Consider the following 25,483-nt stretch of genomic DNA (forward strand, 5'->3'; position numbering starts at 1 on the left):
GTATCCATACAAGTCTGCTACCATGATTCTCTTCTTCATCTTGTCTAAACTGGACCCCATGTACTGCCCATACTCCTATTATATGGCAGTAATTCAGCCCACCATCCTGGTCTTCCTATGTGGAAACACACCACGGATGTATGTTTCTCCCCTAAGTTCATATTCTAGAAAATAAAGAATATTTATGAAGGACCAGTAGAAAAATACTTTACAATCCTATATACATTGAATACACTTATGAAGAATGTTCGCTAAAGGCAGAGCCGAGGGGAGAGAGAGAGAGAGAGAGAGAGAGAGAGAGAGAGAGAGAGAGAGAGTGTGTGTGTGTGTGTGTGTGTGTGTGTGTGTGTTTTGAGTAGGGATAGTTAGAACAAATAGTGTAAAAAAAAAAAAAGTTTGTACAGTATTCCTCCCGGATGTCTTCCTACAACGGAACATGAATATACAACCAAAAGTCCAAAGTAAGAAGGAACATTCTGTCAAATGATTTACTTTAGTCCCTTCAGAAGGAAGTACTGGTGTATTGTTGTCATTTTCCCAGTCACAGGGAGACTTTCTAGACCAGCAAACGTTAAGAGCAGTGGATTTTAAATTAAGTTACAAACACTAGAGTTGCATCCCAGCTTGTTCTGAACTGGAGCTACTTTGATCTGTTTGTTTTATACAACAGTTTTATGGCAGACGAAGTTTGAAAAAAGCTGATGGGGAATAATAAGAGTGCTACCTCCCCAGGGACTTGGTGAGAATCCAGCGACACAAATGTGTCAAATGCTCAGAACAGTGGCTTGCACACTATAAAAGCTCAACAGAGGTTGGCTGGGATGATGATGTTGACAATGATTTGATTCTTAACTGTGGATATAATTTGAAGACAATGAAACATGGTTTCCTTCATGGTTCCACATGTAGAAATTATGCCTAACCTCACAAGCTTTTAAAAGATAATCACCCCTGAAAGGCATTTGAATTACAGAGCCTTAACGCTGGATGTACAGCCAGCAACCTCACAAAAGGGTTTACCTCTTCTTCTTGGTGATAATGAGTACGTCGTTAAAGAGGAAGAAGTAGACTTGCTGTTTAGATGTCCTTCTTGAGAAAAGCACCGTGTCTTCCACGTAGGCTGTCAATTCACCTCTTTTCACCAACCACCGGGAAGAGGAGACTAGAGGAAAAGGCTGCAGAACGAGAAAAACTCAGTGTATGAAGCCAAATTAAAGTCCTTTTAAGACTGTGGAAGGGAAAATAAAAACTCACATCGAAACAAATGATACCTATCATGGGATACATCATTACTTGTAAGTATATAATAGTGAAATATAATTAAAGAAGTACAGTACATTCTTCAAGAGTAAATAAAAAGAGAACAATTATTTTACAATATGAAAAATCTATTAACTTGCCTATAGGATAACTAAAACTCAATGAGAAAATTTTATTGAGTCAGCCAAATATTATTACCCTTCCATTAACTCTCACCTGAAAAGGAAGACTGACAAGGAGTCCCTTAAAACTGAAAAGCTGCAAAATGAAATCCATCAGTATCAACTGTAGTTACTTTAAACACCACAAATCAGAATCTGAATATACGATTATTGTAGTTAACAAACGAAAAAGATCTGCATTCATTCTATGAACTAAAAAGACTTTATTCAGGGGTGCCTGGGTGGCTCGGCTGGTTGAGCATCCAGCTTCGACTCTGGTCGGGATTTCGCAGTTTATGGGTTCAAGCCCCACATCGCAGAGCCTGCTTCGGATTCTCTGTCTCCCTCTCTCTACCCTTCCCCTGCTCATGTTCTCTCTCTCTCTCTCTCTCTCTCTCCAAAATAAATAAAAATTAAAAAAATTGTTTTAAATAAAAAAATAATGACAAATAAAAAGACTTTATTCAAGGGGTGCCCGGGTGGCTCAGTCGGTTAGGCATCTGACTTCAGCTCAGGTCATGATGGTCTGTGAGTTTGAACCTCAAGTCAGGCTCTGTGCTGACAGCTCAGAGCCTAGAGCCTGCTTTGGGTACTGTGTCTCCCTCTCTCTCTCTACCGTTCCCCCACTTATATTCTCTCTCTCTCTCTCTCTCTCAAAAATAAAAATTAACAACAAATTGTTGTAAATAAAAAAAATAAATACAAAGACTTTGTTCAAGGGGTGCCTGGGTGGCTCAGTTGGTTAGGCGTCTGACTTTGGCTCAGGTCATGATCTCGCGGTCTGTGATTTCAAGCCCCACATCAGGTTCTGGGCTGACAGCTCAGCCTGGAGCCTCTTTGGATTCTGTGTCTCCCTCTCTCTCTGCCCCTCCCCCACTCGTACTTGGTCTTTCTCTTAAAAATAAACATTAAAAGAATTTTTGTAAAAAGACTTTATTCAGAAAGAAAAACTCCCCACAAACTATGTTTTGTCTACTGATTACCTACTAAGCCATATTTTGGAGAACACCGGTTCTTAAGTTTATAGCAGTTTTCCTCATGGAAATTCATCTCTGAAGGCATCATGCCACTTTCTGACTGTGACAACAATGCTTTTCCAAAATAATCCATCTTAATCTCATAGAAAAGGCTCTATCCAAGGAATTACATACTGCTTTTTCTTTACCCAGCACCTGGTTTCCAACTGGAAAACTCAAAGCCAAAGAACAATCCTTATCCTTGGGTGCTTTTTTTTTTCTTTTTAAAGTTACCATAAATGCTTACTGCCAAAAATCTGATTAAAAAAAAAAAAAAAAACTGTATCCATAGAATAAGCAAGAGTTCTTGGACACACAAAACATAACTGTAGTATAGTAGTATGGTCCAACCAAATGTCATCCTTTTCAGAGAACAGTGAATAAAAATAGCTAGAGGAAGATACTAGAGAGGAAATAAGAGCTAAGAAAGGATTTCATTTTTTTTTTTTTTTTTTTACTTTTAGAAAGGGACTTTTATAAGGAGGTTGCTCATCAGTTACATACTATTTTCCTGAAGGTTTAAAAGGAAGATGAAAGATTATGGCTGACCTCAAACTTTCAAAGCTGGCTATTAAGGGAAACTCATGGAGTTTCCAGCCCCCAAATTTCAAATCAAACGATTATCCGACTGAGATGGCTGAGACTTTAAAGACCAAAGATAGACAGAGAGATGCTTAGATAACTCCGGAGGACCCCACCAGCACACCCAAGAGGTCACCACAAGGGATCGCATGTCGGGTTTGGTCCTGGGAAGGGCTGCAATTACTGGGAGCCCAGGGCTATCATTGTATTTCGTGTAACTCTACAGGATAAACCAAGGACAGTGTTGTGGTTAAATTCCAGTATACATGCCACCCTACAACTGTTCTTGGTGTAGGAGATGGGAGAAGAAAGTTTTTTTAAACTGCATTGTTTTTAAAATAGATTTTTATGGATTCCTCATATTCCACTAGGCAAAAATAAATTTCTAATAAAGATCTAAAATCCACAGTGGCTTTCAAGAGGTCAATGCTTTTTTGGAAAATAAAAATCTAATGTTATAAATGTTTTTTGTTTCAAAATTTATTGTTAGAAGATTAAAGTCATATTTTTAAATTTTTTTAATGTTTATTTATTTTTGAGAGAGAGACAGAGAGACAGAGAATGTGAGCAGGGGAGGGGCAGAGAGAGGGAGACATGGAATCCAAAGCAGGCCTCAGACTCTGAGCTGTCAGTACAGAGCCCGAGGTGGGGCATGAACTCATGAACCGCGAGATCATGACCTGAGCCTAAGTCAGATGCTTAACAGACTGAGCCACCCAGGTGCCCCTCAGACAGTTTTGTGTTGTTTTTTTTTTAAAGGAAGAAACTATTGAAATGATCCAAAGAAAAGAATCCAAACAATCCCAAGTCAGAATAAATGAATTCCTCTAGTTAAGAAACTCTGACTAGAACCAACATTGGAAAAGAAATCCATGAATAAAAATATATCCTTAAAAGTACTGAAATAATTCCTATGGAGAAAAGAGTTTCCATTCTTTTTTTCCTAGAAAACTAGTCTCAGCATAAAATTTAACTGATTTTATGGGCCAGTAAGACAAAGAAGAACCACTGAAGACTAAATTGTTTTTTAGTTGAGATAAAATTCATCATTTAACCATCTTAAAGTGTATATATAATTCAGTGATTTTTAGTACATTCACAATGCAGTGCAATGATCATCACTACCTAATTCCAGGACACTTTCATTACCCTAAAAAGAAACCCCAGGGCACCTGGGTGGCTCAGTCGGTTGAGCATCAGACTTCAGTTCAGGTCATAATCTCACCTGTGAGTTCAAGTCCTGTGTCAGGCTCTGTGCTGACAGCTCAGAGCCTGGAGCCTACTTCACATTTTGTGTCTCCCTCTCTCTCTGCCTTTCCCCTGCTTGCGCGCGCGCTCTCTCTCTCTCTCTCTCTCTCAAAAATAAACAAAGATTTAAAAAAATGAAACCCCACATGCAATAAGTAGTCACTCTCCATTCTGCCTTCCCATCCTCGGCTCATGCCCTGGCAGTCATTAATCTACCTTCTAACGCTATACCTTGGCCTGTTCTGAATACTTCACATCAACAGAATTATATAGCACAAGACTTTCAAGTCTGAGGTTCATCCATGTGGTAGCATGTATCAGACTTCAGTACTTTATGGTTACACACTATTTAATTGTATGAATATACATTTTATTTATCGATTCACCTATTTTGTTGATAGACATTTGGGTTGTTTCCCCTTTTTTGGCTATTAGGAATAATGCTGCCATGAACATTCGTGTACAAGTTTTCGTTTGAGCAAATGTCTTCAATTATTTTGAGTATATACCTAGGAATGGAATTGCTAGGTCATATAGTAACCCTATGTTTAACTTTTTGAAAAACCGCAAACCGTCTTTCATAGCACAAAGACTTTTTTTTAATAATATATATACATTTTTAAATTTTATTTAAAACCAAGTTAGTCAACATATAGCGTAGTATTGGTTTCAGGAGTAGAATTTAGTGATTCATCACGTACATATAACCTCCAGTGCTCATCCCAACAAGTGCCTTCCTTAATGCCCCTCACCCATTTAGCCCATTGCCCCATCCACCTCCCCTCCAGAAACCCTTAGTTTGTTCTCTATATTTAAGAGTCTCTTGTGATCTTTTTAACACCTTAGGGTTCTGCATTTTGTCTGCTATATCCTAGACTTCTACTTATTAGCAAGGCCCCCGAACAATGACCAGCAAACCCATCCACCCACCAATACAACACCACCCCACTCAATTACTCTTAACTTACAGCTTATGGTGTAGCGCGACAATCCTCTACTTCCCCATGTATTTATTTATAAGGCCAAACTTCCCATGACAAGCCAAAAAGTAATCCTCCTCAACTCTGTGGAGGCAACTTCTAGAGAAAGCTGTGGTCTAGTGGAAAAAACACTGGATTTGAGGCACAAACTGGTCTCTGATCTCAGTTTGGTGACCGACTTTTTCCCCTATAACCCTCATTTCCCTTCCTCCCACCAAGGTTGTTAGATGAAAAGCCAAATCTGTCTAAACAGTCTCACATCCTATTCACTCTCCAGCACTGTAACATGCCCACCAGGCCTATGAAACTATTCCAACCATGAATCTGAATGATATTTACTGCTTGCCTCCTATGAAACACATCTGTTCCAAGTCCTTTACATCTAGTAAATTAATTTTATCCTCACAAGAACTCCAAGGGCAAGTACCATTATCAGTCCCATTGTAAGGTTCAGAAAACTGAGACATAAAGCAATGTCCAAGCTCATACAGCTGTCCAAATTCTAATTTGGAATTTTCTAATGCGTTTTCATCCTTATCTTTTTCTTTTTAATGTTTATTTATTTTTGAGAGAGAGAGAGAGAGAGAGAGAGAGAGAGAGAGAGAGCGAGCAGGGAAGCGGCAGAGAGGGAGACACAGAATCTGAAGCAGGCTCCAGGCTCTGAGCTGTCAGCACAGAGCCTGACGCAGGGCTTGAACCCATGAACCGTGAGATCATGACCTGAGTTGAAGTTGGATGCTTAATGGACTAAGCCACCCAGATGCCCTGTCTTCCTTATCTTTTTCTTATCACTTTGAGTTTATATGTTGAAAATATTAACCTACTATCTAATATGTGAGCTGCAAATATCTTTCCAGTTTGCTATTTCTCTTTTCACTTTTTTATGTCTTTTATTTTTGCCCTCTATAGAGAAATCTTTACATTTTTTCATATAAATGAACTCATCAATTTTTTTTAATAACTTCTGGATTTGGGGGGCACCGGGGTGGCTGAGCCAGTTAAGTGTCCGACTCTTGATTTTGGCTCAGGTCACAGTTTGCAAGTTAGAGCCTTGCATCAGACTCTGTGCTGACAGTGTGGAGCCTGCTTGGGATTCTCTGTCTCCCTCTGTCTCTCTGCCCCTCCCCCCCTCAAAAACAAAAAAAAGAAACATTAAAAAACAATGACTTCTGGATTTGGAATAAGTTCAAAAGGACTTCCCCATGTCGCTAAAGTGTCACTTCCCTGCCTAGAACTTTTCACTGGCTCCCAAATGACCTTGCTCAGCTGCTCCTGTTGGCACACAAGGCGCCACATGAGCTGCTTTTTACTGCTCTGGTTCTGCCTTACTCCCCCTGCACCTCATGCCTACCCACACTGGACACATACAGTTGCTGGACTACAGCAGCTGAAGCCATGCCCTGTGCATTTGCTCCTGCTTTCAACTTCCAGAAGCCTCTTCCTAACTCGCCTTTCAAGATTCAGCTCAAACATAACTCTGGGATGAAGCCTCACCTGACTGCTACAAGGTTGTGCTCCCTCTATTCCTCACAGGTAGGGATGACCACCCCCTTCCCATGAGAGTGTTCTCACAAAAAAAAAAAAAAAAAAAAAAAAAGTGAGAGAAAGAGAGAGAAAGAGATGGGGAGGGTCAAACAGTAAAAACAGACTCTTAACTATAGAGAACAAACTGAGAGTTACTGCACAGGAGGCAGGCAGAGGGACAGGCTAAATGGGTGATGCACATTAAGGAGGGCACTTATTGCAATGAGTACTGGGTGTTGTATGTAAGTGATGAATCACTAACTTCTAACAATAAAAATAAATAATAGTTAAAAAAAAAAAAGCCGGGTGCCCTCAACTGTCTTCATCTACTGTGACAGCTGTAGACTTTGCTGACTCCTCTGTAATTCTGCAGTCTCCTATTAGACTGTTAGATCCTTGAGGGCAGGGATCATGTTTTGGTTTTCATGCTGCCTTCCACAAAGTGCTCACAAAATCTGATGAAACAATGTATGTGCTTGGACAAATCACTGAACTTCCAATATCTATCTTCGCATCTTTAAAATGAACTGAGGGGCGCCTGGGTGGCTATTGGTTAAAGCGGCCAACTTCAGCTCAGGTCATGATTTTGTGGTTTGTGGGTTTGAGCCCTGTATCAGGCTCTGTGCTGACAGCTCAGAGCCTGGAGCCTGCTTCGGATTCTGTGTCTCCCTCTCTCTTTGCTCCTTACTCTCTCTCAAAAATAAACAAACATTAAAAAAAATTTTTTCATAAAAAATATAAAATGAACGGAATAAAAATGTCCATTGTTGTCCATAAAGTGTTACAGAAATAAGATCCTAAGATTTTAAGAGTATTTCTAAGTGACCTGAATTAAGCACCTCATTATAAAATCAACACATAGATTATCTTCCTTTAGGCTCGCAAATAATTTTAAGCATTGAATCAAAAGAAAACAACCCAAAATTCATGAACTTAATTCATGAACATAGATGTTAATCATGTATTTTTAAGGACCCTTAGGGTAAGCATTTTTCAATAACAAATTAATTTTGGGTTCTAGAGAAATAGACCTTAAAGATATCTTAAGCCAATTGGGGCACCTGGATGGCTCAGTCAGTTAAGCGTCTGACTTCAGCTCAGGTCATGATCTCTCGGTTCATGGGTTCGAGTCCCACATCAGGCTCTGTGCTAACAGCAAGCCTGGAGCCTGCTTTGGATTCTGTGTCTCCATCTCTCTGCCCCTCCCCTACTCGTGCACTCTCTCGCATGCTCTCTCTCTCTCTCAAAAATAAATAAATTTTTAAAAAAATGTTTTTTAATAAGGAAAGATATTTTAAGCCAAGTGATTTTCAGTGAAGAAAAAAAAAATTGTTAGGTAAAGAATTTATCATCTTTAAAAATCAAACTGGTTAGGGATTTATAATCTGTAAAAAAATGGGCAGAGCAGGGGGTGGTGGGGAGGTAGCACCTGGGTGGCTCAGTCAGTTAAGCGTTCAGCTCTTGGTTTCTGCTCAGGTCATGTTCTCAGGGTTTGTGAGTTCGAGCCCCACACAGGGCTCCAGTGTGGAGTCTGCAAGTGATTCTTTCTACCCCCATCCCCCACCTCTCTCTGTCACTCCCCCACTTGCTCGGTCTCTCTCAAAATACATAAACTTTAAAAAAAGAAGAGATAAAACTTTTGATGTCTAGACATATTTTCTAAAATACTTAAAACAAATTACAGAGAAAAAAAAGTTCGGTTTTGAGGGATGGGGGAAAGATGGGTTTTGAAATTACCGTAAATTTCTGTAGAAGATATTATAACTGAGTGTGTGTGTGTGTGTGTGTGTGTGTGTGTGTGTGTGTGTGAGAGAGAGAGAGAGTTTTTAGCAAGTACCTATCACCTTCTGCTCTAAGAATTATGGGTCATGTTCCAACATCTAAATAGCTATAGTCACGATGTTCTAGTGAAAGAGTTTACACTGATCTGCAAGTCAGGATATATGGACCCTAGTCCTGATCCTACCACCATTAGTCCAGTGACCCTGTTAACAATGAAGTATTCTCCGGGCTTTATTTTCCTTTTTTATACAAATAAAAGCATACAGTTACACTGTACCAGTGTCTCTATAATAGCAGAGAATCTGCTCTCTGCATAAGGCTATGAAATGATGATCACTGTATTTCTACTGCACAATTTAGGAGCACTTTTACTATGAAAAAATATGACCAGTCATTTTAAGTTGCTTCATTAAGTTTACAAGTTACAAAATAAAACAGAATCACAATCGTGAGCATTCACATCCACTAAGAACTCAGTTGTGAGCCAACAAAGGACTGGGACCTCTATTTGCCATTAATGGTCATTTTCTTTTTCACTCATCCTGTCATCCACTCCTAAGTGGTGTCAGACAAGCAGTAATAGGGAGCACATATTCAAAAAAGAACTATGGAAGAAAAACAAATTTGAAAAGAACTTTCCACTAACAACCTTTGTTTGGCAAACTGGAAGAAGAGTGCCCTTATCTGATTTAGAAGAACACGTGATCCAATTCACGGGATACCACTGTTTTGCAGGACACTTTGAGAATACTAAAGAAATCACCTTTCCATTCCAAAATTCTATTTTTCTTAACTACCTTTTTCCCTAAATTTGGCATCTTCCTGGGGGGAGGGAAGTGGGAGGGAATGTGCTAGTTAGATAACATGTAACCTGTGGCCTGGAGAAAGGCAATTTTATCTGGTGACCATAAGCAAGAGAGCTGCCTGGTCCGTCTGCATCTACCTCCCTCGGTCAGTCCAGTCCCTCTCCAATCAATTTATGGCCCTTCTTTGAAAAGCAAATTCCTATCTACTCTGTTGCCCTCAACTACCTCTCTCTATTTACATAAGACATAGGCAAGAGCAGCAATAAATCTGTTTATGAAGAAATACGAGAATACCTTAATTTTAAATTCCAACTGGGAATTAATGGTGTACATCATTTCAGTCCTTTCCATCTTCCGAGCTCCTTCGTTGCACAGTCGAACCAACTGGGAACACAGAATAATAAGGAGGGTTAAGAGGTCAAGGAGAGAAACCTTAATTTCAAATGCAGATCTCTCACAGGAAATAATTTGCACTTTGGAAGCTCCAGAGACTCATTTCTGACAGTTAAAGAACTCACAGTTTTACACAGTTAAGACATTGTACCCCATTAGAGGTGGTGGATTAAGATGTGAGGACAGAGGGGGAAAAAAAACTCCTGAAAAGTCTGGGAGGAGCCCTCTGAGGGCTCTCCCACAGTCTGATCTCGGACCCTTCAGCTCCTTTCCTCTGCCCCTCCTCTCCTCTCCTTTGCCAGGGAAACCAGGGAAACCTCACGCAGCCCCAGGGAAGATGCGCAGTCCAAATGGCTGGGGCAGACTACCAACTTCAAAGGCAAAGTTTAAGCAGACTGTTACCTGTAAAGCATAGGACCAGAGCACAGGATGCTAAAAGAGAGAAACCTTCGGTGGAAACTACTGGTCAGTGATTTCTTCAAGGATAGGAACTTCAGTGTAATTAGAACTACTGAATTATCTACAAACTGAATGCATTCAAAGTCCTCTGATAAGGGCCTGTGACTTATAATAAAATTTATTTGGTCTTGGTTCATAGTTCCCAGCACACAGTCCCTACAGTCCTTATAATTTCTATTTACAAGAGCCATAGGGGCATTTTTAGTTATAATATTTACTTTTGTTCCCAGTTCCCAAAAGCTCCAGAGCGATGATGGTGAAATGGGTGTCTTCTTATTCATAAGAAGCCCCTTTCAACCACATCTGAGTTTATGTTAATGAAGTAGCTTTCAGAAAGGCCCTAAGGATAGGGGCCAGCTGCCAGCAGAGCCAACCAAGTGATTACAGAGAGGGTTGTAACTTTCAGCCCTACCACACCCTCCCCCACCAGACTTCTGGGGAGGGGGGAGGGCTGGTGATTGACTATGAAGTTCAGAGAGCTCCAGGTTGGTGAACAAGAACACATCTACATACTGGGAGGGTATGAAGACTCCATGAAGACAGAAACTCCCGTGCTTGAGACCCTTCCAGACCTCATCATAGCATTGGTCTAGGCAGAGTGAACAGCATGAGCAAAGGGTATACGATGGCAAAGTGCTGGTGTGCCCGAGAAAGTATAAGATCCTGACACATGAAGATGGCACAAGATGGAACTAGAGGCCAGGGTCAAAGCACACAAGGTCTTAAGGCATCTGGATTGTATTCCAAGTGCAAAGAGAAAGTCTTACCAGCAGGCTTTCAGCAGGAACGTGATATGATGCAATTTATGCTGTGATCATATGCTTTTCACAACGTATTTATTCAACCCCCTGCTGATGGACGCTTAAACAATTTATGATTGCCTAATGCATTTCTAGATTTGGAGGGTACCCCAATCTTCAGTTACAGCTTATCTTTAAGTCTGAACCTAAAGAGTTCACTGATGCAGGGAATGATGGCTATACCTGATCACGGCTAGGAATCTGAAACTGCACTATCCTGAAAGGATTAAGACATGTCAGAGTGAAATCTAACTAGGCATCCATGGCTCCAGACATTATTATAATTTCTCTCGTGGAGTATGTTCACAGTTCCCAAATCTACACTCCCAGACTCGGTCTGTCCCCTAGGCTCTCCCTCCACCTAGAAGACATCTCTTCTTGGATGACTCACAGGCATCTCAAACTCAGGATGAGAATAACAAAACCTGAACATCACCTCCAACACTCACTCCCTGCAGCTGAAAAACCTAGCCCTCACAGCTCTCAGACACGGCCCTCTTCTTTGTGCTCCATATCCAAGCAGTCATAAAGCCTCCTTAATGCTGCTGTTCCACGGTCCATGACCCTCCCTTTGTATTGTACCCGGAACTCAGGCTCAAACTCCCTCTTCCCTACCAATTCTCTGCCATCCCTTGCTGCTACCCTACTCTTACACATCCTCCAGATAATGCTGTCAATCTTTTTAAGTTCAAATCTGATCATGAAATGCCTTGGCTTAAAAGCCTTAGAAAGCTCCCCTTGGTTTTCAGAATTAGGTCTTAGTAAAACCATGATCTGGCAACTGCTTATTGACTGCAAGCCTGTTCCCATTCCTATCTTGGGCCTCAGCCCTGCAAAATTTCTGGACCAAGCCCCACGTTCCATCCTGCCCTTGCACTTTTGCATGTGCTTCCCTTTCCCTCTGCCTGAATACCCTTCATCCCGCTCTGTCCAACCAACTCCTTATCTACTAGATTTATACCCCCCTACCTGTCTTTCAAGACTTATCTGGGGCATTTCCTCTCCAAAAAGAATGAAAAGCAGAGATTGTGAATCTCCATTATTTGTAAACCCAGTGCCCACAACCCAGCACCTAAAAATACAAGGAACATTCAGCAAATGTTTCTGCCTGAACAAGCTGCCTTCAGAGACAGTTTATAAATCACTTAAAAATAAGGTGGGTGGGAGGAGGGAACAGCTTCTTTATAGCAATCCTGTTTTAAAATGAGAGGGGTGGGGCGCCTGGGTGGCTCTGTCAGTTGAGAGTATGTACGACTTCAGCTCAGGTCATGATCTCACAGTTCTTGGGTTCAAGCCCCACTACGGGCTCTGTGCTGACAGCTCGGAGCCTGGAGCCTGCTTTGGATTCTGTGTCTCCCTCTCTCTCTCTGCCCCTTCCCTGCTCACACTCTCTTTCTCAAAAAATAAACATTAAAAAAAATTATAAAGTCTACTTTATAAAAATAAATAATAAAATAAAATAAAATAAAATAGGGGAAAATGGCATTATTAAGTTTGGGTTATCATCTTATTTCTTAAACTTTCAAATATCGACTCCCTCAGCAAAAGATAAGAGTCAGCCACCATGTCAGAAAACAATGTTTTCGAAGGCATATTAAAAACAAAAAGGTTCCCAAAGTGTCTTAACCAACAGTCTCATCAGTAGAGCCCATTTTAACGGCTATTTCAAAAGGACGAGCACTAATTCAGATATGTGTGCTCTGGTGTTTTTGATTAAAATCAAGCTCAGCATATTAAAGCCATGACTTCCTTCAGCAGCTGTTAAAGCTTTATTAAATTTAACTCACTAATTTCTTTAGGACAAATTTATTTTTTTTAAAAAAAGCTCAAACACTCTAATAAGGAAATATAAATTTAAAATAAAATATTTTCAGTCGTTCAAACTTACAAAGATTAAAAGAATATCTGATGCTGAGAAGTGTGCAGTAAGGCCAACATTTACATATCATGGTGGCCATGAACATGGGGACAACCTTTTATGAAGGCCCTTGGGGGCCTTTAAAAAATACCTACATTTTTTCTAGTAAACCCAGTTCTAGAAATTTATCTTTAGAAATAATCAGATGAGCACAATCACTGATGCAAGACAATGTTCTAGGCAGTACTTTGTAGAACAGTAAGTCAAACGGGTACCACACAAATGCATTTTTCAGTGTACGTTTATACCATGCACCGGTATTAGAACAAACATCCAACTGGGAGGATGTATAATAGAATGACAACAGGCATCACCTTCGATAAAAGTACTGATATATTTTTAGGTCTCTTAAATTTTCTAAATATCCTAGTTTATTTAAAAAATATACCTCTGTAAACCTGAAACGCATTCTTACAGAGCAGTACCTAAAAGGCATAACAGAAAACTTATGAATCCCTCCCTTCCACACAAAGCTTGATGTGTATGATTCTGGAACTGTTTCTACATACCAATAACATACATATATGCATCAACACATTGTATTATTTAGATGTTATCACACCATTTGTACTGTTCTGCAACTTAATGTTCCTCACGTAACAATATAGCTTAGGGATCTTTCCCTGTCAACAGATGGATACATCTACCTTGCTGCAAATGGCTGAAGCAGTAGTTACAGAGAAGAGTGAAGAGACTTGGCTATTTTGCCACTAGGAGAACAGCTTATAATTTAATAGTATTTCCAAACAGAGGTAACATTTTTGTGAGGTAAGAGTGAAAGCAGTTAATCTTTTCCATGGGAGAGTAAATGGAAGAGAACGGCAGCAAAGACTTCACGGGCCTAAGAAACTCTCTCTCGACCACCACTCCTTCAACACCAGACATCATTGTGTACCAGCTGAACTTCAGATTCCCTGGAAATTGCCCTCCCCCTAGCTCCACCCCAGCATGTGAACAGAAAGTCAGAAGTAAACAAATTGTTATTTAGGAGAAACATCTTTCTTGCTTTTGAGTTGTTCAACTAGGCCAGTAAGATTTTCCAAGGCCCCAAATTCGGTAAGCTGTAACTCTCATTCCAGCAACATGTATGAGGAATCTCAATGACATTATTCACACTATACAAAAAACAAAAAACAAAAAAACCCAAAAAAACAAAAAAACAAAAAAAAACAAAAAAACTTAATTACATTAGCAGTTTAATTACCAAAGAAGATATTACTCATGTTTTCTAAGAATGAGTAACTATCCAGAGACACTTGCCCAGGGGCCTTCCACAGAGTCTGGCTCTAAAAACTTGGACCTTGATATACCAAATTACACTCTCTAAAATAAATACTGGGAACTCCCAATTTCTTTCTTTTTCAGATAAAGCAAACAAGTGAAATTCTGCATTTTAAATTTTAAGAAATTTGTTAATGTTTATTTTTGAGAGAGAGAGAGAAAGAGAGAGGGAGGGAGGGAAGGAGGGAGGGAGTGTGTGAGCAGAGGAGGGGCAGAGAGAGAGGTAAACAGAATCCAAAGCAGGCTCCAGGCTCCGAGCTGTCAGCACAGAGATCGACATGGGCCTCTAATTCACAAACCATGAGATCATGACCTGAGCTGAAGTCAGATGCTTAACCAAGTAAGTCACCCAGGCATCCTGCATTTTAATTTTGAGCAAAATGCTCTATGTGTACAATCTTTTTGTTGAGAATACTGATACTGTTTTCCCAGAATCTGTAACTCCTCATCAGTAACCTACACAAATGCAAAAGAAGATTAATTCCTGAGCTGACTATATTAGTGATTTTAGTTACCACACAATACCAGGAGACTAGGGAAATAATGCTGATGCTCATAACTTGTGCTCAAGAGAGAAAAAGAAATGCAGAGAAAACAAGTCACTAAGACAGCATTTCTTCACAGAGTGCCTTTTGTATGCTAATAGTATCAGATTAAGGCAATTCACTGATCCCTTACATTTTTGCCAGCCTTTGCTACAAGTACCAGTGTCAAATCCAGTGAACAAGAGATGCCTGAAGGAATGTTGTGGCTTACTGTGACTGGGATGTGAAATTCTTGGAGACACTAAATATCATTCCTAATTCAACAACTACTACTACCTTCCTCTTTCCTCTTTTGTGTGAATTCTTTTTTAACGTCTCAGTAACAACCAAATAAAATCTGACAAAATGTCCTTCAAATCCAAGTTAGAACTTCTCTAGTAGCTCCACCTAAAGACCATCTCCCCTACTGCCTCCAAGGAGGCAGCACAGGATATGGGGTCCAGAGGAGAGGCCCATGGGCAGGAGGACCTTAGGTAACCCATGTCAGGCTAAGTTTCTTCACTCGGTGTTTCCCAAAGTGGGTTGTGCAGACCAATGATAGGGCAAGAGATGAATTTAAGTGGTTGGCAGATTGCTCTCGTTTAAATTTCTATACCCCTCCAAGCTCATATGGTGAACCCCTGACCCCCAAAGTTGATGGTATGGGGCAGTGGGGCCTCTGGGAGGTGCTTTAAATGTCATGAGGGTAGAGGGGGCGCCTGGGTGGCTCAGTCGGTTCAGTGTCCCAACTTCGACTCAGGTCACAATCTCATGGTTCGTGAGTTCGAGCCCAGCATTAGACTCTGCAATGGCAGCTCAAAGCATGCTTTGGATCCTCTGTTTCCCTCTCTCTCTCTGTCCCTCTCTTGCTTGCTCTCTCTCTCTCTCAAAATTAAATAAAAAATATTAAAAAAAAAAAGTCATGAGGGTAGAGCCTTCATGAATGGTATTAGTGTTCTTAAAAAAGAAGCCCTACTGCCCCCATAGTCCCTTTGACCATGTAAGGCTACAAGGAGAAATCTGCCCCCAGAGAGGACCCTCACCCAACCATGCTGGCACCTTGATCTTGGACTCTTCAAACCTCCAGAACTATTAGAAATAACAAATGCCTGTTGTTTAAAAGCCATCCAGTCTGTGGTATTTTGTTACTGCAGCCTGAATGGACTAAGGCACAGATAATCTTACTTTTAAATAAAAAAATGGATGTTGGTGGCTCAGTCGGTTGAGCATCCAACTTCAGCTCAGGTCATGATCTCAAGGTTCGTGAGTTTGAGCCCTGCATCGGGCTCTGTGTTGACAGCTCAGAGCCTGAAGCCTGCTTCCCATTCTGTCTCCCTCTCTCTCTGCCCTTCCCCTGCTCATGCTCTGTCTCTGTCTCTCAAAAATAAACAGGGGGCGAAGGGGGAGGGAGAAGGAGAGGGAGAAAGAAAGAAGGAGAGGGAGAAAGAAAGAGGGAGGCAGAGAAAGAAAGGGGGAGGCGGAGAAAGAAAGGGGGAGGTGGAGAAAGAAAGGGGGAGGCAGGGAGGGGGAGGGGAGGGAGGCGGGGAGGGAGAAAGAGAGGGAGAAAGAGGAGAAAGATAAAGACAAAGAAAAAAATGGATGTTAGAAAAATAAATTAGCTCACAAAGCCCATAATTTTGTAGGTACATCCTCAAGGATGAGGATATGTAAAAGGCAGTCAACTTAAACCTGATTAAAAGAAACCGTCAAGTGTACCTCACAGTAAAGTGGTGCAAAAGTGTACCAGACTCTAAGGTGATGAGGTAGCTCCAAGGGTTCAGGAAGCTTCTGATGCTATCATGATCTCTGCCCCCTCTGCCTAGCTCATACAGTATCCTCACTGACTCCTACATCTTCTACAGCTTTCTCTCAGCTAGACATTCCTATTAGCATTTAAAAGGTACCCACAGATTTTTTAATCTGTAAACAAACAGAGACTTCCCACACTTTTCTTTCAGCTACAGCTCACTGGCAGCCACCGTGTTGCAACAGCCTGCTACGCTTGCCAGCCGGCTGCAAATCCATGCCTCCCACTCATTCCTAACACACTGCAATCCGGCCTCCCCACCTGCCACTGCGAGGACACAACCCACCTGATGATAAACCCATGAATGCCTCACTCATTACGCACTGTATCCTCTAGGGGCACTCGACAGCGCTGACCCTCCTTCCACCAAATCATCTGCCGTTTGCCAGGCCATTACGGTTTTCCTCCTTCTTTGGTACGGTTTGGTTTTTAAGTGGCCTCTGTGACGAATGGTGGAGTTCCTCATGGTTGTGCCTCAGACTCACTATTCTTCTTACTGTACACATTCTTCCTAGGAAATGTCATCCACTCTCCCAACTTCAGAACCCATCCAATGCCCACGCCTCCCAAATCCAGGTCTCCACTATTCAAGCCAACTTGGATATTCTGTAAGAACCTCTGTTATAACCTATTCAAAATGGAAGTCAGCAGCTTCTCCCTATGTTTCTATTGTAAAGGTAAATAGGAACATCCATGTAGCTGCTCAAGCCAGAGACCATACTCCTTGACTTCCGATCCCAAATACACTCACCCAATCAATCTCCGTGCTACTTCCTCAACATTCTATTATATATTGCTTCTCTGCATCTTACAGTCATATCCATAAAGGCCACTGTCACCTCTAGCCTACTCAACTACAAAAGCCTCACAACTGGTCCCATCCCCATTGTCACCTTCACAACACATGAATTTATAGCTTCTGTATCATCTGAAGAGAAGGTCCACACGTCCCTAACATGGCTTCTTGGTATTCTTTCCTAGATTGGACTCTATAGCCACATAAAGAACATTCCAGCTCTTCCAAATCCTCCAAATACTTTCTCGCTGTTGGGTCTCTACACACACCTGAGACATTCTCTTTCCCTCCAAGCCCTGGCTCCCAGCAAGCTAAGCTTGCTTTAGATTTCAGCTTGAACATCACTATGTTCTTCCCTACCATGCCACTCACCATCCTTTATTATAATTCTTATTTAATGTCCTCCTTCCCCTTTACATAGCACAGTCCACAATGGCATTAACCACAACTGTCTTATGTACCCATCACCATATTTTCAGGGGCTGGCTTCATGCCTGGCACCATAGTTGATACTCAGGAAATAGCTGTTTAATGAGAGAATGAATAAACAACTATTTGGATACCGAAAGAAAATGAGGTATCTATTGGCCCTTACAGCAAGACTGTCTGAAATAGTCAAAATACTAACTTCACTTCGTCTTTTAGCTACCTAAGGAACTCCGTGCAAATGGCTTTGAGAATCTACCAGTATTTGGCACCAAAGCCAGACACATACTCTTCCAAGGTGTTGAATGGTTTACTGTGCGATGAACTAGCTGTTCCACAGTTACCTTGCTCACTTCCTTTAAGGCTCTTTTGCAGACTTCATACTTCGGAGAGTCCTTAGGTGTTTTCTGACAGATAGTCTGCAATGAAGTAAAAGAAAAACAAAATCAAGGTCCAGCCACATCGTTTTACTCACAGCAAACTCAATAATGCTGAACACAACATTATGGACACGTATGAAGATGATATTACAATCCAATTACAAAACTAGGAAACTGTCGTTAGATGCACAGGATCCAAGTAAATCCAGGGAATTATTTAATATGAAAATAGACTTCAGAGGTAGATGAACCTGGTTTCAAATCCAAGTTCTGTCCCTTACTAGCTATTTGACTTTGGGCAAGTCACCTACCTAGTCTCTGTAAGCCTCAGTTTCCTTATATGTAAAATGGGAATAATGCCAACCTCATCACAAAGCTGTTGCCAGGATTAAATGAAAATACATGTAAAGTTTTCTCTATGAGTGCCTAGCATACGGTAGGCACTCAGTGAAAGACAAAATCACTTTAGTTATTACCATCATCATCATTATTTAGGTAAGTATGTTTGTAGATAATACAATTGAATAAAAAGATCAAGAAAAACAAGCTGCTGGATTTTCTCTTGATATATTGACACGTAATTTTTGTGATGCTGAGATTGACTTTAAAGAGGGTCATTTCAAGGTACACCGAATTACATAGTTTTTGAGATCATATCCATGCAAAGCCAATGGAACCATTTAAATTGTTAAAAATGTTCATCTCAATTAACAAGTTTAACTAACACTCCTAATGAACTAAAATGGAAGGGACAATGCTTTAAGTACATTTAGTTTCTGCCCAGGTGGCCAGATTCTGATGTGTAGGGAACTATTAGGGCAAGAGCACCAAACAGAAGTGGAAGGTAAGTTGGAAACTGGCAAACCACTGGTACCTTGAATGTGGGTAAGCACTAGGCTTATAAATCCAAAGGTCAGGTGTCAGGATTGTTATACATACTATGTGAAAAGCAAAGAGTGAGCCAGGGGGTTTATGTTAATGGTTCTCAATTTTTTTTGACTATGACCCCCTGTAAGAAATACATTTACATTAGCAACCAGTACAGGTATACACAAAGATGAAATAAGGTTTTATTTGAAATAAAATTTAATGACATTATGATCCGTGTACATCATGTAGCACACATTCTATTTCATTTTTTTAATAAACACTACTTGTGATTCAAAAATCAATTTCATGACCCGCTAATGTGTACAGAAGCAGTAACTAAACACTGCCCTGAAAGCAGGCATCCTGAGTCCTGAAGTGTCTAATTTTATGTAAAATTTTGTGACTACTGAATTTTCTAGGGAGAATGACTATAGCTGTACTCATCTCAAAAGGGCCTCTGACCCAAAAAGTTTTGAGCCCACTGGACAATCATGGCATTTACCTTCAACATAGTATGTTAGATTCTGAGTCCTAATCTATTTAGTCAATTTTCTCTCAATTAAACAGAGAAAATATAGAAGGTCAAGAGATCATGGCATATACAAAATCTAAAGAAATATGGCTAAAAGACATTTTCAGAAGAAAAAGAACCCTGAAAATTTGTAACACTGCAAGAAATGTTGCATTTACAAAGCACCCATTTCTCCTTTTAAACAACAGCAAACTTTGAAATATTTCACTTAGATGGATCAAAGTTTCAAATGTTTATGAAAGTGTGAGAGGGGCGCCGGGGTGGCTTGGTCGGTTAAGCGTCCGACTTCGGCTCAGGTCATGACCTCACGGCCCGTGAGTTGGGAGCCCTGCGTCGGGCTCTGTGCTGACCGCTCAGAGCCTGCAGCCTGTTTCAGATTCTGTGTCTCCCTCTCTCTCTCTGCCTCTCCCCTGTTCATGCTCTCTCTCGGTCTCAAAAATAAATAAACGTTAAAAAAAAAATTAATAAAAAAAAAAGAAAGTGTGAGAAATCATATGAAATAAACTCTTTTTAAATGACTTTTTACATCTGAGAAAATCTTATGGAAGAAAGTACAACAGCTGCTCCTTGAATGTATCTTTGCAAAGTTCACAATTTTTACATAACTCAGGACAAGCCTATATACTATATATATTAATTTAGTCAAGAAACACGGAATGTTGGGCACCTGAGTGGCTCAGTCAATTGAGCATCCGACTTTGGCTCAGGTCATGATCTCACAGCTCATGAGTTCGAGCCCTGTGTCAGACACTGTGCTGATAGCTCGGAGCCTAGAGCCTGCTTCAGATTCTCTCTCTCTCTCTCTCTCTCTCTCTCCCTCTCTCTCTCTCTCTCTCTCTCTCTCTCTTTCTCTCTCTCTCTTTCTCTCTCTCTCTTTCTCTCTCTCTCTCTCTCTCTCTCTCCACTCCCACCCCACTCTCTCTTTCTCTCTCAAAAAATAAGCATTAAAAAAAAAACAAGAAACACAGAGTGTCTATTATTGTCAAGCTTAACATTTACTTCTTCATTTGTTTTCATGCCAACCCTGCAGGTACATATTATGCTTACGCTTCAGATGAAGTTAGGCAGTTTGCCTGGGATCACATTGTAAGTGGAAGGGACCAGAATCTGTGCCCAGATCTGTCTTACTCCAAAAGCCACAGGACTTCTATGATGCCAAGTTTACACGTCAGAGTCCCTTCTCTGGAAGTGCTGTGGGTGTTCGTGGGGAAGAAGATACATCTGCTCGGGAGGGCACTGAGTAAGCCTTTAGTGAGGAGCATTAGGGCCAGTGCTTGGAAAATAGGCTGGCTTGTGTTGTGAGGCTGAGAAGCGGCAGCCAACAGCAACGTGAAAAAGGTGCAGAGCGGGTAAGTCCAGGAACAAGTGTGGATGGCATCTAAAAAGAAACCTTTTTTTAAGCCGAAATTTGGTTTTGATAACCTGGCTGCATTCTATCCTGAGACATGGTAAATACTGAAATATTGTTCTCAAAAAAAGAAAAAACTAGAGAGCTACATTTTCAAATTCTGCAAGTCTCCCGATATTTACAAGGAGAGAAGTTCCTAAATCACAAGGGAAGGCTATGAAGGTAGTCAACTGAGGTGAAGCTGGAGAGCAGCAAGGTGTCAGAAAATTCTGGAACAACTAAAACCTCCCCAAACCAAGCAGCACAGCCAACAAAGTGATTATAATCACACACTTTTACTCATTGCTAAATGCCAGTGCTTTTAGAATATCTCTTCAAATTTGTAACAGAATATGGAATATGGAATTTTGTAACCTTAAGCATAACTTTTGGCAGTATTTGTATCCTATGTTTTGACGTGTCAAAAAATCAAGTATGTTAAAACTGACATGAATGTTATGATCCAATTTTAAAGTAAAACTACAGCAAAATACTTCAATTGGATCACAAAGACACTATTTGGTCCATTAGCTGGTTGGGAGCTGAGTCGGGCCACCTGGTTCTCCTGTCATCGCTGCCGCTGCTGTGGTTCCAGCTCAGCCAGCGTGCGGGGGTCCCCCCCACCCACGCCGGGCACCTCGCTGTCCTCTCTGCTCTGCCCCATACCAGGCAACCTCAACTCCCTTCTCCCAGCCACATCTTGCCACCATTCAAAATCAAATCCTTGTTTTCTTCATGAATGTTCCCTAAAATAAGAAGGATGCTGACTTTCATCACTTTCCTTTGTGCAATACAAAATGGGGGCAAGTTCGTGCCTTCTAGTGCCGAAGAGTGTGTCTCATTCCCATGTAAAGCCGAAGTGCCTCAGCACCTTGAAACACTACAAGGAAGGGATCTTAGTGATCAAGCTGAGGAAACTGAGGCCCAAAGAAAACATTAAGTGACTTGCCCAAGGTCACATGCCAAGTGGCTCAGCTGGAAATGGAATCCAAGCCTCTTGTCTTCAATAAGCCAATATATTTTCCCATTTCAAAAAATGAGTGAGTGATGTAATCTGAATTCCTCAGAGTGACTACACAAGCCTAAATTGAAGATGATTTCCAACAATATTAGACACAAGTGAGACTTTCCAACTGAAGGGCACCTTCTCACTTTAGTTGGAGGATTTTATAAGAGGGATATATAGTACATTGATTTCAGTGAAATCACAATAATCTTCTTAATCAGATTTATAGCAGCACAGCTCCCCACAGAGGAGAGAGCCACCAGGTCATGTCTTACGTCCATCAGCAGGGGCAGGCGAGTTACCCTCTGCATGGGGAGGATGAGGAAGGAGATCATGGGTAAGTTCCTACAGTCTTCATGGGACTCAATTCGTGACAGTACTTCTTTAAAAGACGGGTTGGTGGCTCTGAGAAAGAAAAAGAAAGAAGCAACTTCAAAATATTTCCTCTTCAAATTAAAAAGTAAAAATATATTACAGGCATACCTCAAAGATATTGTGGGTCTGGTTTCAGACCACCACAACTCAAGCAAATACTGCAATACAGCAAGCCAAATGAATTTTTGGTTTCCCAGTGCCTGTAAAAGTTATGTTTGCACTACACTGTGGTCTGTTATGTGAGCGGTGGCATTATGTCTTTAAAAAATGATGTACATACCTTAATTAAATCATACTTTATGGCTAAAAAATGCTAACTATCATCTGAGCTCTCAGTGAGTCATAATCACTGACCACAGATCACCATAACAAACATAATAATGAAAATGTTTGAAATATTGTGAGAATTACCAAAACATAACAGAGACAGCAAGTGAGCAAATGCTGTGGAAAAATGGCACCAACAGACTTGCTCGATGCAGGGCTACAACCAACCTTCGATTTGTAAAAAAATGCAGTATCTGCAAAGTGCAATTAAGTAAAGCACAATAAAACTTGATGCCTCTATAAAATGTGATAAACTCCTATATGATGATTTTTTAATACATAAAACAACAATTACATAAATAGACACAGATGGCTTGTCTGCCTTTTATAGTGAAGACTGGATATGAGTTTAAGGCAACAATTATGAACAATATGTATGTGCTAGAAATTTATAAAAGTATAAAGCAAACAAATGAAGAGGCAATGGTATCACAATGATGATCCTATCTGTGAACATATGAATTATAACCAGCATACAGACTAGATCTCATTAACTGATACTCTACATACAGTCCATTAAAAAGATAACAAATGATATGTTTTAAGTCACTTCTCTACCCCCAGATAATAATCTAAGAAACATCAGACTGGATTTATTTGCTAGGAGGCTCCTAGCCTTTTTCAGAGCTTCTAAGACAGAAAATTTTCTGGCCATGTCATCCAGAATATTTCTCCCCTCCCAGTGACATAAGAGCAGTGATAATATTGCCACATTTTTCGGAACTTAGCAAGATACACGGACATATATGATCTCACGTGGAAACAGCCCTATACCATCTAATGAAGGCCAAGAGGGGATTCCAATAAGAATGGAGTCTCAGGAAGATCCTCCACTTGCCGAGTAACAGACCTATTATTTGGTGAAGACAGAAGTCAAACCAAGGCCTTCTGACTTCCTTACCCCAGGATCACTCACTCCCTCACCTCACTTTACCCCAGAGGTGCTCTGGGGAGTTCCCCTGTGACTTACAACATGGAGGGGAGGGGGGATGGCATTGGATAGTGTAATCCCACATTGGGGGATGGGGGAGGCCAAGAAGCAGGGCAGTGGCAATTGTGACCCATTTTTTTTTATGTATTTTGCAAATTACATGTTTTGGTTCATAAACCCGTGAATACCTAGAATAGCAAACTGAAAGAAATTACACAGAAATGGTTTATTTTCATTTTCTCAAATTGAGGAGTTTTATAAATTTCCTTTCCTGCTAGCTTTAAAAAAAGATTCTTGGAAATGCAAAAAATAAATAAACAAACAAAACTGTAATTCAGTTGCATATTTAAATCCCTCAGGTCACAGGACCCCTACCTCCAAAGATTCTGATTAAACTGCCTGGGACAGACACTAGGCATTCACTGCATGTTTGCTTCTTTTCAAAGATTCTCAAGCATTCTCAACGTGCAGCCAGTCACTGCCCTACATGTAAATTCACAACATTTGCAACAAAACCCCTGAAAACACAACTACGACTTTCCATGTGACAGCTCAAATGGTGGTATCATGAAGCTAATTTAGATACAGTCTTTATTTTTCTTTAAGACTTTAAGTGACTTCTATACCTAATGTGTGGTTCAAACTTAACAACCCCGAGATCAGGAGTCATGTGCTCTTCCCACTGAGCCAGCCAGGTGCCCCTAGAGCTTTTATTTTTTAAGAGTTACATAATGTACAGCAGCGCCTATTCACATTTTTTAAATCCTACAAAACAAGATGAAAACAGAATTAAATTCAGCTCTAATTCAAAGCTCTGTTTTCAAACTTGCATTTTCTAACAGTTACATAGCAACCTCTATTATCAGCAGTAGGGGGATTAAGAAAAGCAAGGGGTAAGGTTATGCACCCAAGAACGTTTGTCGACGTCTGGCAACATTTTTGGTTGTCACAAATGGAGTGAGGGGCATCTAGTGCACAGAGGCCAGGGATGCTATAAAACATGCTACAGGGGTGCCTGGGTGGTTCAGTTGGTTAAACACCCAACTTCAGCTCAGGTCATGATCTCGTGATCCCGGAGTTCAAACCCCACATCAAGCTCTTTGATGTCAGCGCAGAGCCTGCTTCACTTCCTCTGCTCCCCCCTTTCTCTGCCCCTCCCCTACTCGTGCTTTCTCTCAAAAATAAATATTTAAAAAACTTATTTAAAAGACGAAGAAAAGAAAAAAAAAAAAAAAAACATGCTACAGTGCACAGGATAGCACCCATGGCAAAGACTTATCCAGACCAAAATGTCCACAGTGCTGACAAACCCAGCTTTGTACTTAAAATCTCATTTGGGGTTGCCAGCTGTTGGTTTTCCACATGCCCATGTAAGAGTTCATGAGGCTGTGGAGGGAGAAGGGGCACTATCAGTCCTTCCCACCAACTTGGACTTCAATGGACTGCTTCTCCCAGCAGCCATGAGGTAATAATCATCACCAGCCCAAATCCCTCCACAGGGGTTCACACATCCCACAGAAGCTGACCAGAGCTCCACGCTGCAGTCATAAATGCCACAACCCACAGAGGGGATAAGAGTGATAACAGCTGTCAGCCCCCAAACCGGGTTTATGGCGATGCACAACTGTGCTATAAAACAGCTACTAGAGATAAACAGGGTCCCCCCCAAATAAAATGAAACATTATTGAACAATCACTAACTTTTAAGAGTAAAGGAATATCTATCACATCAAAACTCTCAGTAACCTAAACAGGACAAAGGGAAAAGGTGAGGAGGCAACTTTAAAGCCAATTCTTTTTTGTTGCACAATTAAAGCCTTTAAGAACATTTTTTCCCCTTCTCGCCTCACTTCTAACTACCCAGGAGAAAATCAGCAACTCTTCTAAAAACAAAAACAAAAAACAACAACAA

The 25,483-nt window shown here is 40.8% G+C and overlaps 1 protein-coding gene across 4 annotated transcripts in view; it reads right to left on the minus strand.

Annotated features, from left to right (window-relative positions):
* Window positions 1-25,483, minus strand: part of ARHGEF26 (Rho guanine nucleotide exchange factor 26) — a 127,224-nt gene that overhangs the window by 31,735 nt on the left and 70,006 nt on the right. For all 4 annotated transcript variants that reach the window (XM_053221284.1, XM_053221283.1, XM_027061578.2 and 1 more), the window contains 4 exons: window positions 22,214-22,343; window positions 18,108-18,182; window positions 9,654-9,743; window positions 1,021-1,175 (listed from right to left, as the gene is read on the minus strand). In XM_053221284.1, the coding sequence (XP_053077259.1) occupies window positions 1,021-1,175; window positions 9,654-9,743; window positions 18,108-18,182; window positions 22,214-22,343 (450 nt within the window). The remainder of the gene's footprint in view (window positions 1-1,020; window positions 1,176-9,653; window positions 9,744-18,107; window positions 18,183-22,213; window positions 22,344-25,483) is intronic.

This window comes from Acinonyx jubatus, chromosome C2 (genome assembly GCF_027475565.1).
Source record: "Acinonyx jubatus isolate Ajub_Pintada_27869175 chromosome C2, VMU_Ajub_asm_v1.0, whole genome shotgun sequence".
Lineage (NCBI taxonomy): Eukaryota > Metazoa > Chordata > Mammalia > Carnivora > Felidae > Acinonyx > Acinonyx jubatus.